At 35.1% G+C, this 12,318-nt stretch overlaps 1 protein-coding gene across 1 annotated transcript; it reads right to left on the bottom strand.

Annotated features, from left to right (window-relative positions):
• Positions 1-201: 201 nt before the first annotated feature.
• On the bottom strand, positions 202-10,796 carry LOC120346371 (uncharacterized). The gene is made up of 5 exons (XM_078115451.1): positions 10,689-10,796; positions 7,761-7,866; positions 6,499-6,669; positions 5,278-5,372; positions 202-4,821 (listed from the first exon to the last, which is right to left on the bottom strand). Exons 1-4 carry the CDS (start codon positions 10,701-10,703, stop codon positions 5,341-5,343), a joined length of 324 nt encoding a protein of 107 aa, XP_077971577.1. The 5' UTR covers positions 10,704-10,796; the 3' UTR covers positions 202-4,821; positions 5,278-5,340.
• Between the last annotated feature and the right edge of the window lie 1,522 nt (positions 10,797-12,318).

Genomic DNA, 12,318 nt, shown 5'->3' with positions numbered 1-12,318 from the left:
TCGCGAAACTTAACTATCAGCCAAATTACGATTTTACATTAGAATTTACATAACACATAAAAAGAAAGTTTATTCAAATAACATCAGGTCGATAATGACTGGTTACTGAGTAGAGCTGGGCATATATTCAACTATTAGAATGGCAATTTAGTTATTTGAAAATTTGGTAACAGGTGACGCGACAGGTCACTAGCGCGTCGCTTAATCAGACTTGCGGATTTCCGACGAAAACACGAGCCTGCACACGCTTTGATAAATACCCAAAGTGGTGTTTCTTGCGAGTTCCAACAACGAGGAATAAATTTTTTTTGTGGTGGATGTCAATGGTGGAAATCCAAATTTTCTAAATTGAAAAGCGGCAATACTAAAAATAAAATGGAGAACGCTATCAGTTTTGTTTTATGATGGTCCGCGACCGATTAATAACGTTTTTTAGACATTGGAAAAGGCAAAATTTCGGGTGCTACTGTAGTATACGTACCAGGGCATTTTCCCGTAAGATTCTTTGCTTCATTGCCCCTACATTGGTACGTACAGTACTGGAGCGCCGTAACTGTTGTACCAACAGCGCAGATTTATCGAATTCACAAAAATACGAATTAATTAAAACAAAATATAATCGGGCCACGCATTTTTGTGTCCACAGATTGCCATAATATTTTCTGAGCAGTATTGCTTTCATTTTGTCAACACAACAGCAGATTAAAATAATTTTTGATTTACTAATGATTTTTGAATTACTATTAAACTTTAAATTTATTTTTAATAAGTACTAAATCAAGTTGTACTTTCTGGCAATTTATAGCAGATAGTAGTGTAGTTTCAAGTAGCGCGCGGAGACTGATCATTTGAATATTTTCAGCGTCATTAAACCATTTGCGCTCAGCATCAACTTTTTTACGTTCTGTTGCAATCTCTCTAATTATAATCAATTATAGGCTCATTAAACGAGTGATTGTGAATTATATACTTGTTAGGTTATAGTATAATTTAGTTTCTCAAAACAAATTTTGTCACGTAAAGAATATATTCGTCAACAAAGCTGTTTTGTTAATATAATTCAGTGAAGCGTCGCGGGCCGAATCCGGCCTGCGGGCTGTAGTTTGCCGACCCCTGATCTAAACCTTTCAATGAATGAAAGTTTGATCATTTTACTGTGTCAGTCGATAATTGTCCCATCACTGCATCTAGAAATCACTGATACACTGATGCATAGACCGAATTCGATATGGAGGTATCAAATATAATTGGCTTCATAACTGCAATCTCTCCCTCAACAACGAAACATTGCGATAATCCTAAGTGCTGAAAGAGCAACTCAAAAATACGATTTCAATCCATTCATTGCTAGTAGACGGTTTAACAAGTATTTCATGGTTGCCGTAGTAGCTATATTAGTCAACTCAAAGGCGAGCAACGATGAAAACAATTGAATTGATATGACAAGACATTTAAAATTCACGGGTCGGCCATGGATTGAGCGATGAGTGTTGCTCGGGAATTTTCTATTCTGAACCCCTTCCCTTTTAGAAAACCATGCTGCTGCGCCCTTAGTTAGAGTAGATAATGTTATATTTGAATCACTACCACATTTCGACACCACCGTCGTCAGATTTTATCAGTGACGTTAATGCTTCTTCACAGATATAAAATTAACCAAGTCAGTTTTTTAAGTGAACGAATATAGCTCGCGGAGCCCTGAGGCTCCGTACGGAGCACTTATAACAGTGGGGAACAACGCCCGACAAAAGACTCATCTCCTCACTCTCATCGGATAGAAATACATCACTCAAACCATACATATAAGCGGAATAACAGCGAATAATCTATAAAGATTGGTTTCACGTGTATCTTACAGCAAAGCATCCAAAATTCATTAAAAAAACGGGGCTCCCGAAGTATGCGAACCAAGATGGCGGACATCGGAACGTAACATGGGTAACAGGTTAGGGCTAGGCGATAATTTTTTTTCCAGTTTTTCTTATTTTAGTCCTATTATCAGTTCGAAGACTAGCCAAGAGCCTCCCGTAGTATTTATACCTAAAATTATGGCCTAACCCTAACCTAGTACACATATTACATTCAGATGTCAGCCATCTTGGTTCACATACTTCGGGAGCCCCAAAAAAACAATACATTTTTCCCGCTTATCAGCGTTTTCATACATAAAATACAATTACAGATCAAGGCTGGAGGTGGAAAAATATCCGTTGCCGTCTCCCTAATTAAACCTCGATTCGATATGTTGTGTATTATACACAAAGCTTATAATTTGCATTAGTCATAACAAACGCTATTATTCACAATTTTATGTGATAAGTTCCATATAATTTTGTGCAAGAAAAATGCTAGTGTCGACAATAGTCTTAAAATCGATAACTAATTACATGTTTCCCAAATGCTTGGGTCGCGAGAAGTTAGAAATTTTTTTTTGGGTCGCGCCAAAAAGTAGTTGCGGACCCCTGCTATAATGTATATACCCTGTCATATCTAGAATTTCTCTCCCACGCGATGAGTTTGAAAGCTTACCCTAAAAGCTTTTACTCCCGAGCGTACAATATTCAGAATCCCATCGCTTGCTTTGAATAATTAGAATATTCAGATATTTGTTTTAAAATGTCGATAACATGAGTCAGTACTGCAATTAAATTACAATATAAAGAAGAGAGCAATGCTCAAATTCATATACATGATGGTGAAACGACAAACGCGATACTGTATCAGGAAAATAAGAGTTGAGTTACAAAAGAGTGATACCGAATGCCGCATGAAAGTGTGGATTTACCGTGAGTCATATAGAGTGAGAATAATTTTTAGTAAAATATCGTGCGGTTTATTATTGATTCGTGATTAATATTTGTTTTTGCATTTGCAATATTTGAAATGCATTCAATGCGAAGTGCTTTTTATATATATATATATATATAATGAAAATATATATCGGATGCTCTAGGACTCGAGGATAAATTGAAAGAAATACATGTTGATCGCTTTCAAGGACTTTTTACATATTTTAAGTAACTAAAATTGGTTGGTGCATTACCAGTGTATAAAAGCACAACACCTCAACATTTTAGCAAGAAGGTCCTTGGATCCTCGTCATTTCCAACTATGAATTGAAACTCCTTGTGACTACGTTTCCCAACCGGGAGAGAACTTCGTCCTTTTTGAGAAGGAATTTTGCATTTGCTGCAGTATTCCTAACTTCAGTCCTTTATTATTATTATAATACTTAATTGTGCACATATTATAAACTACTTAAACTATAAAAAGCGGAAGTGCGATTCGTGCATAACACTAGATAAAGAGCTTTGAATATGAACAAATAAAGTAGTTTCATATGCATAGTGAGGGGGGATACAGAATTCTAAAATAGGCGAAGTGAGGAATTCAACGAAAAAGATTGGAAATCACTGCTTTACCCAATCTCAGCAATAGAAAAAATGGAGCTCCAGAAGCATGTGTACCAATATGGTGGTAACTAATTTTGTTTGCCTACTTTACATCAAGTTGGGTAAAGGGACGAAAACCTATGGGCAGGGGGTATATTCACTTGGCTTACACAGACAGTTATCGAACTCATTAGGGCTGGGCATTTCGAATCGAATATTCAAACTAGTCTACTTTAGGACTTGACATTATATATCCGTATGGTTCTTAGGCATTTTTCTTTCCAACGAGTTCCTCTACCATTTTCAACTTATTTCTTCCTCTTTTATATCAACACTCTCCCAATCGTTAGCTTCTTTGTAACATTCTAAGGCTATTAAATAGAATTTTTTAGCTTCTTCGCTGTTTCCAATGTTATAATAGGAGATTCCAGAATTATTGTGCAAATCTCCAAACACTCTATATTTGTTGGCATCGGATTTAAACTGTTCGCTTAGTATATTCATTCCTTCTTTATAAAACTCAATCGCTTTTCTATATTCTCCTACATCAGGGGTGTGCAAAGTGCGGCCCATGGGCCAAATGCGGCCCGCAAGTGAAATTTGTGCGGCCCGCGGAGGCAACTGAAGAGCAGTTTAAACAAAATTAATATAAAAAAATACAAAAGCTAACTGAGTTTTGGTTCCAGCCTATCAATTGATTTTGTCTAAATTAACCTAGAATAGGATTTGACAGCAAATTATTTGCAAATGAATCTTGGCGTATTTTACTGAGAACATCTCAACCAAGATAAATATCCACATTTGAAAAAAGTCATGGCTTCAAATATGGCACTTTTTGGTAACATATTTCTTTCTAAAATGGGCGTCATATCGATTTGCTAGCACTTCCATAATAACAAAAAAAAACATTTTGTGCCTGCAACTAATAGAAAGTCTGAGTTAAATGTAGGTGCGGCCCGCGGTTTCAGCCGGTTATTGATATTCGACCCGCCTGCGAAAAAGGTTGCACACCCCTGTCCTACATCATCGCAGCTGTATCCAATATTATTCAGGCTTAGTGCTTCATAAGTACTTTGATATTTTTACATATCCCAGTGACACTTCTCAAGTCATACATAATTTTGTGATTGCATTCATTAATTCCTCGAATTATCTTGATCGGATCAGCATCAATTTTATACAAATTTGAAACACATTGTAGTAAGATTAAAGCTCTAATATAAGATGAGCTATCTACGTAATCGTCACATGTTTTCATGACGTCATCAGTACATGGCCCACTCGGTGACGTCATCATAATTTTAAGTGCGTAAGCAAAAGTTTGCCTTGGATTTTCTCCCTACCATCAAGCAACATTCAATTTCTTCAACTAAATTTTGTTGAACCTCCATCGACCATGTCTCTCCAACAGCTCCATCGACAATGGCTTCTAAAAAGAAAACTAAATCTTTGGTGCTCCCGGAGTATTCGTACCAAGATGGCGCACAACCTGAATATAGTATGTGTACCAGGTTACGATTTTTCAGGTTGTGCGTCATCTTGCTACGAATAATCCGGTGCGCCAAATCTTTTACTGTAGTTTTTCTCATTTCTACTTGAAGAACAAAAAAAAAGGAAACCAAGCAGATCTTGGAATAATTTTTTTTCTCTACAAGTGCGGCAGAAAAACATGTCATTCACTTGGTATTCTAATTTCAATCAAAATGCACACATATGAATCAGACCAAACCTAATTTAAATAAGTATATTTAGTTATTAGGAAAAGGAGGGAACAAATAAAAGTAAACTAAATTGAGACTAAAATGTTTCATACATCCGATATTTTAACGGATGGTTATGTTACTATAATTCGCCACTTCAAAATTCGAAACAAAAAAAACCATACTTGATTTCGAATTCTCTTTCACAGTTGTCAGATTGGTATCGGGGTTTTCAATGCTTCTTCTACTCATTGCAAACAGGGTGTCGTAACCAGCAGGACTAAAAATAAAAGAAAAAAACTATCAAATTAGAATAATTTATACAAAAGAACAATGCTTAAATACATGGGTACGAGAGCCAAAATGAAAAAATATTAAACCTTTAGCTTTCCCGGTACCGGTTCCTGACTTCGCTAACTATCAGATCGCTCAAATGCGATCGCGAACTCCCGCACGGTGCGCGGTTTTTAATTTTGATGTTATCACACAAAACGTTAAAGTGAAAAAGGATCCCTCAAATAGAACCCTCAGATACTTAAATATAAGTAAGAGACAAAATAATGTAAAACCAAAAAGGGGTGCTCCTGAAGTATGCGTACCATATGGCATACACCGGAACGTAGTATGTGTACCAGGTTGGGGGTTAGGCCATAATTTTCGATACAAATACCACGGAAGTTACTTGGCTAGTCCCTGAACTTGTAATAAAACTGAAATAAGGAAAATTGAAATAAAATAATGAGGTGTTATTAAGGTGTTTATTTACTTAAATGTTAAAAAATTACAAATCATTGAATTTTGGAATTATTTGTTACAGTTAATTTTTAATAGTCTAATTCAGAGGTTCTAAAACTTTTTAAGCCACGCCCACTTTTTAGAATTTGTGAAGTAACGTGCCCCACCTCAAAAATACCTAACAATAAGTTTCGAATAACAGATAGTAAGGCGAAGTATGTTTTATTCGAACACGCTAAAAATACATGGATGGAAGGTAAATATCCAAAATAAAAAAATGTAAATACCCAAAGTAAGGCGGGTAAGATCCAATCTAACAATCAATTTTATTTTCAAATAGCTTCAAGCCCCCTCATTGTCTAACCGTTTGAGAACCACTGCTTAAATGGATCTAAAAGTTCATGCTCATGTGTGTACAGATATTTGTTTATAGGTGAGAAGAGACTTTTCAAACTGATTTGATGTCGAACTGTTAATAAAATCCTACTTCACTCCTCTGTGCGGTGTGTCGTACGAAAAAGTTTGATCTTTCTGCAAGCACTTGCAGTGACAAATGTAAAAACAGTTTTGATTTTAAGAGCTCCGCAGAGCATTTAGAAGTCTATTCATGCTATCTTCTAGCATAGATCACTTCTTATCAATAGATAAATTTATCTTTCAAAATTTCAAACCTTTAGCAATTGCAGATATATTAGGTGTTGGTTTAACAGGCTGGACAAGAGGTACGAGACTAGCTTTTTCTGCAGTTTCCACGGCAACAGCAACATCTGCTTGCAATTTACGTTTCTCTCGCTTCTGTTGCTCTCGCTGTTCCTTCGTACTAACGGTTTTCCATTCACCGGCTGTAGAGTGAGGAAAATAAAGTGTATTAAGTGCTAATATTTTTATCAATTATCAATCAATATTAATCAAAGTCCACGCTTCCGAAAACGAATGACTGGCCAACTAATCCCATACGCGATATATACTGGTAACTGGACGAGAGGCTGTGGTTCGCCATGTGATTAAGTCGTCTTATCAGTTTACCTCTTCCCCAGGATAAATATGTAAATCCTATCCAATGAAATGTATTTTGAAAGCAACAATATTAAGGAGCCATATTCTGATTATTTCAGTAAGAGATGAATTTGTGACAAATAGTTTTAATTCTATTGTAATCAATCCACTTCAAAATAGAGAGTACTATCTTATTAATTAGGAAATGACAGCTAAGTAACAAAATTAACTGCAATCATTATCTAAAAAGAATCAAAGTATTCAAATATTATTAACATTTTTTCTGTGCCATTTTTTATATATTCTGTTTCCTAAATTGTCCACTAATTGCTATCTGACTCCAGTCATTGATTATTTTTACTGGTGTCGGCGAAATTTGAAGCTGGTTGTTATAGCAACACTCCCTGTGCCTGGTGCAAAACTATCATTTGCCAGGTTTCTTACGTGTGCACAAATATTACTCTGTTTGTGGTCTTTTTAGTAGTATGTTACCTATTTTTCGACAACACACAATTTTTGCTCCGAAAAAACTTTTAACTAAACGAAAAGCCACAAACATAAGTTGACTAAATCGCCTTGCGTTAAACACACTGCTGAACAAGAAAGATTTTGGTTTTCCAAAAATGGTAGCTTGTCATGAATGTGGCTGCGCTTGCAGACCCTAGTTCAGAAAGAAGGCAGGAAGTAATTTGATTTCTTTTGCTTATGAACCTGACATAGACATTGAAGTTCAAACAAATGAAATGTGTTCAAAATTCTAGATAATCCAAGACTAGTCGCCAAACAGAGATGAAATAGTTTCCTAAAATCAATTTCCAATTCTCGACACCTATGGTAAATTGCAATTCTGTATAAGCTAAATCCTTTCAAAATTTCTACAGTCAACTCATTATTTCAGATATTTCTGAAGACTCCTGGATTAGAAATGAAAACTCACAATCAAACATAGCATCCATAGGTTGAGATTCGATCGATGTATTTTCAATTTTACTTGATTGAGTTTGACTTTTCTTCTTTTTCGATTTACTTTTTGATTTTCCATCCTGTTTGAAGAAAAACAATATTACGGTAATTAAATTGTGGTAGGTTCCAGACTAAAATATAAAGTTTGCGTTACAGTAATTTTGTTCTCTTTCTACGTTTTTCTTGAGGCGTCTGGCGTGTCACGATTCGTAGGACCGGCTTATGTGCGAATTTTTATAAAATCGCTGTTTTAAGGCCGTTTTTAGGGAGTCGGCCTATTCGCGATATAGGCGTAATTTCAAGTAAATACGGTAAATCCTATCCTATCCAATGAAATGTATTTTGAAAGCAAAAACAGTAAGATGTCATATTCTGATTATTTCGAGTAAGAGATAAATTTGTGCCAAGTAGTTTTACTTCTTTTTTTAGTCAATCTACTTCAAAATAGAGAGTACTATCTTATTAATTAAGAAATGACAGCTAAGTAACGAAATTAACTGCAATCATTATCTAAATAGAATCACAAGTATTCAAATATTAACAACATTTTTTCTGAGCCATTTCTTATATATTCTGTTTCCTAAATTGTCCACAAATTGCTATCTGACTCCAGTCATTGAATATTTCTACTGGTGTCGGCGAAATTTGAAGCTGGTTGTTATAGCAACACTCCCTGTGCCTGGTGCAAAACTATCATTTGCCAGGTTTCTTACGTGTGCACAAATATGACTCTGTTTGTGGTCTTTTTAGTAGCATGTTACCTAGGGATGGGCAATATAGAATACCGAATCCGGAGGATTCGAATCCCAAAGTATTCGAATCCAACAGGATCCGATAACAGGATTCGGTTTCCGCCTCTCCGGCGCCATGCGTCGATTTTTGCATTTCGGGTTTCTAAATATCAATTAAAGACGAGCGTTTTTCTCGCGTGGAAATCTCTCTCGTTTAACTAGACTTGCGTCTGCTCGGAGAGAACCCGTAAAATCGGTAAACTTCAAACACTGTAATCTCAATCGGTGTATTCTGGACAGGAAGTCGGCGAAGTACATCTCAGGGCGAAGACTCGTTATTGCACCATTTTTGCGTTTTCGCCGGGCGTCAATTTTTGTATTTCGGATTTCTAATTTATCAATTAAAGACGAGCGTTCTTTCTCGCGTGGAAATTTCTCTCGTTTAATTAAACTTGCCTAATCGCAAAGAACCCGTAAAATCGGTAAACATCAAACACAGTAATCTCAATCGGCGTATTCTGGACAAGAAGTCGTGAAGTACACCTTACGACGAAGACTCGTTATTGCACATTTTTTGCGTTTTCCTGCTTTGCTATCTAGCGAGGGTTTAATAATAATAATTATTTGTGCCGACTTACTGGCGATATTACGATAATCTGATTGCAACAATCTTCAATTGTTTACAGGCGTGCCTTGCTTCATTTTACATTACTGTAAATGATTTTCCGCGACCGGCGAGTTTTCCCCAGAAAATGATGCATGTAAATCAAAAGCCAGGCGTAAAATGTTATGACATTACTTGCGATTAATTTAAATCAAATATTATTTTGGAATAATTTTATTACTTTTATCACACCAGTTTCCGAAATACAAAGTTATATCGCATACCACGACGATCTGTCGCATTTAAATTTCACTCCCAAAAGATTACATATCTTTCGGTCCGTTTCTATCGTTCAAGATAGACGCACGTTTGATCGAGTGTCTGTAGTAATTTTATTCGCCGATAAACTTAAAAAAAAGATGCCGCATCTGGGGAAAATAGTTACGTATTGAGTTTGAGTAGAGCTAAGTCTGGGTAGATAATGATATGTAACAATAATAAAAGAAATTGAATTCTTCTTTAGATGATGTTAACTAATAACTAACTACGAAATCGCGTTTACGGGAACCTTGTTTTGCACGTCTTGATCGCACAGTATTGATTTTAATTGATAGTGGGTAAATTTAATATTTTACACCGGTGCATAGGTTGCAGTGGCCACACGCTGGTCCTGCATCTAATTAATTCTCAGCGGGTGTGTTTTAGTACACTCGACACTCTATAACATTAATAATGATTTAATGCCGTTTCATATCTATTTTTGTATTTAACCGCTTACTATTAAAGTGTTTGAAGCGTAATTTAGCATATAAGTATTTAGAGATTACATACATTTGGAACAATTGAAAGCAAAAATATTGTAATATTCTTAGATTTCATTGTCCTGGGCAATGCCTGTTTAGTATCAAATCAAATCCAATGTTAAGGACATTTCCAAATAAATAATACATTTATAGCAATACATTTATAATTTTTTGACATCTAAATCCAGCAATCAGGAAAATTCCCTCTATTTGGATAAGTATGAAAATAGAATAGGATTCGGTATTCTGGATTCGATTTAACTATTCTAGAATATTCTAGAATAGTAAATTATTCTACATTGCCCATCCCTAATGTTACCTATTTTTCGACAACACACAATTTTTGCTCCGAAAAAACTTTTAATTAAACGAAAAGGCACATACATATGTGGACTAAATCGCCTTGCGTTAAACACACTGCTGAACAAGAAAGATTTTGGTTTTCCAAAAATGGTAGCTTGTCATGAATGTGGCTGCGCTTGCAGACCCTAGTTCAGAAAGAAGGCAGGAAGTAATTTGATTTCTTTTGCTTATGAACCTGACATAGACATTGAAGTTCAAACAAATGAAATGTGTTCAAAATTCAAGATAATCCAAGACTACTTGCCCAACAGAGATGAAATAGTTTCCTAAAATCAATTACCAATTCTCGACACCTACGGTAAATTGGAATTCTGTATAAGCAAAATCCTTTCAAAATTTCTACAGTCAACTCATTATTTCAGATATTTTTGAAGACTCCTGGATTAGAAATAAAAACTCACAATCAAACATAGCATCCATAGGTTGAGATTCAATCATTGTATTTTCAATTTTACTTGATTGAGTTTGACTTTTCTTCTTTTTCGATTTACTTTTTGATTTTCCATCCTGTTTGAAGAAAAACAATATTACGGTAATTAAATTACGGTAGGTTACAGACTAAAATATAAAGTTTGCGTTGCAGTAATTTTGTTCTCTTTCTACGTTTTTCTTGAGGCGTCTGGCGTGTCACGATTCGTAGGACCGGCTTATGTGCGAATTTTTATAAAATACCCTATTTAAGGCCGTTTTTAGGGAGTCGGCCTATTCGCGATATAGGCGTAATTTCAAGTAAATACGGTAAATCCTATCCTATCCAATGAAATGTATTTTGAAAGCAAAAACAGTAAGATGCCATGTTCTGATTATTTCGAGTAAGAGATAAATTTATGCCGACTAGTTTTACTTCTTTTTTAGTCAATCTACTTCAAAATAGAGATTACTATCTTATTAATTAAGAAATGACAGCTAAATAACAAAATTAACTGCAATAATTATCTAAAAAGAATTCAAAATATTCAAATATTATTTACATTTTTTCTGTGCCATTTTTCATAAAATCTATTTCCTAAATTGTCCACAAATTGCTATCTGACTCCAGTCATTGAATATATCTACTAGTGTCGGCGAAATTTGAAGCTGGTTGTTATAGCAACACTCCCTGTGCCTGGTGCAAAACTATCATTTGCCAGGTTTCTTACGTGTGCACAAATATTACTCTGTTTGTGGTGTTTTTAGTAGTATATTACCTATTTTTCGACAACACACAATTTTTGCTCTGAAAAAACTTTTAATTAAACGAAAAGCCACAAACATAAGTGGACTAAATCGCCTTGCGTTAAACACACTGCTGAACAAGAGAGATTCTGGTTTTCCAAAAATTGTAGCTTGTCATGAATGTGGCTGCAGACCCTAGTTCAGAAAGAAGGCAGGAAGTAATTTGATTTCTTTTGCTTATGAACCTGACATAGACATTGAAGTTCAAACAAATGAAATGTGTTCAAAATTCAAGATAATCCAAGACTAGTTGCCTAACAGCGATGAAATAGTTTCCTAAAATCAATTTCCAATTCTCGACACCTACGGTAAATTGCAATTCTGTATAAGCTAAATCCTTTCAAAATTTCTACAGTCAACTCATTATTTCAGATATTTTTGAAGACTCCTGGATTAGAAATAAAAACTCACAATCAAACATAGCATCCATAGGTTGAGATTCAATCATTGTATTTTCAATTTTACTTGATTGAGTTTGACTTTTCTTCTTTTTCGATTTACTTTTTGATTTTCCATCCTGTTTGAAGAAAAACAATATTATGGTAATTAAATTACGGTATGTTGCAGACTGAAATATTAAGTTTGCGTTACAGTAATTTTGTTCTCTTTCTACGTTTTTCTTGAGGCGTCTGGCGTGTCACGATTCCTAGGACCGGATTATGTGCGAATTTTTATAAAATCGCCGTTTTAAGGAGTCTGCCTATTCGCGATATAGGCGTAATTTCAAGTAAATACGGTAAATCCTATCCTATCCAATGAATGTATTTTGAAAGCAAAAACAGTAAGATGCGATATTCTGATTATTTCGAGTAAGAG

Source organism: Styela clava, chromosome 8 (assembly GCF_964204865.1).
Source record: "Styela clava chromosome 8, kaStyClav1.hap1.2, whole genome shotgun sequence".
Lineage (NCBI taxonomy): Eukaryota > Metazoa > Chordata > Ascidiacea > Stolidobranchia > Styelidae > Styela > Styela clava.
The sequence above is the reverse complement of the archived record's forward strand: the minus strand, read 5'-3'. Positions and strand labels throughout refer to the sequence as shown.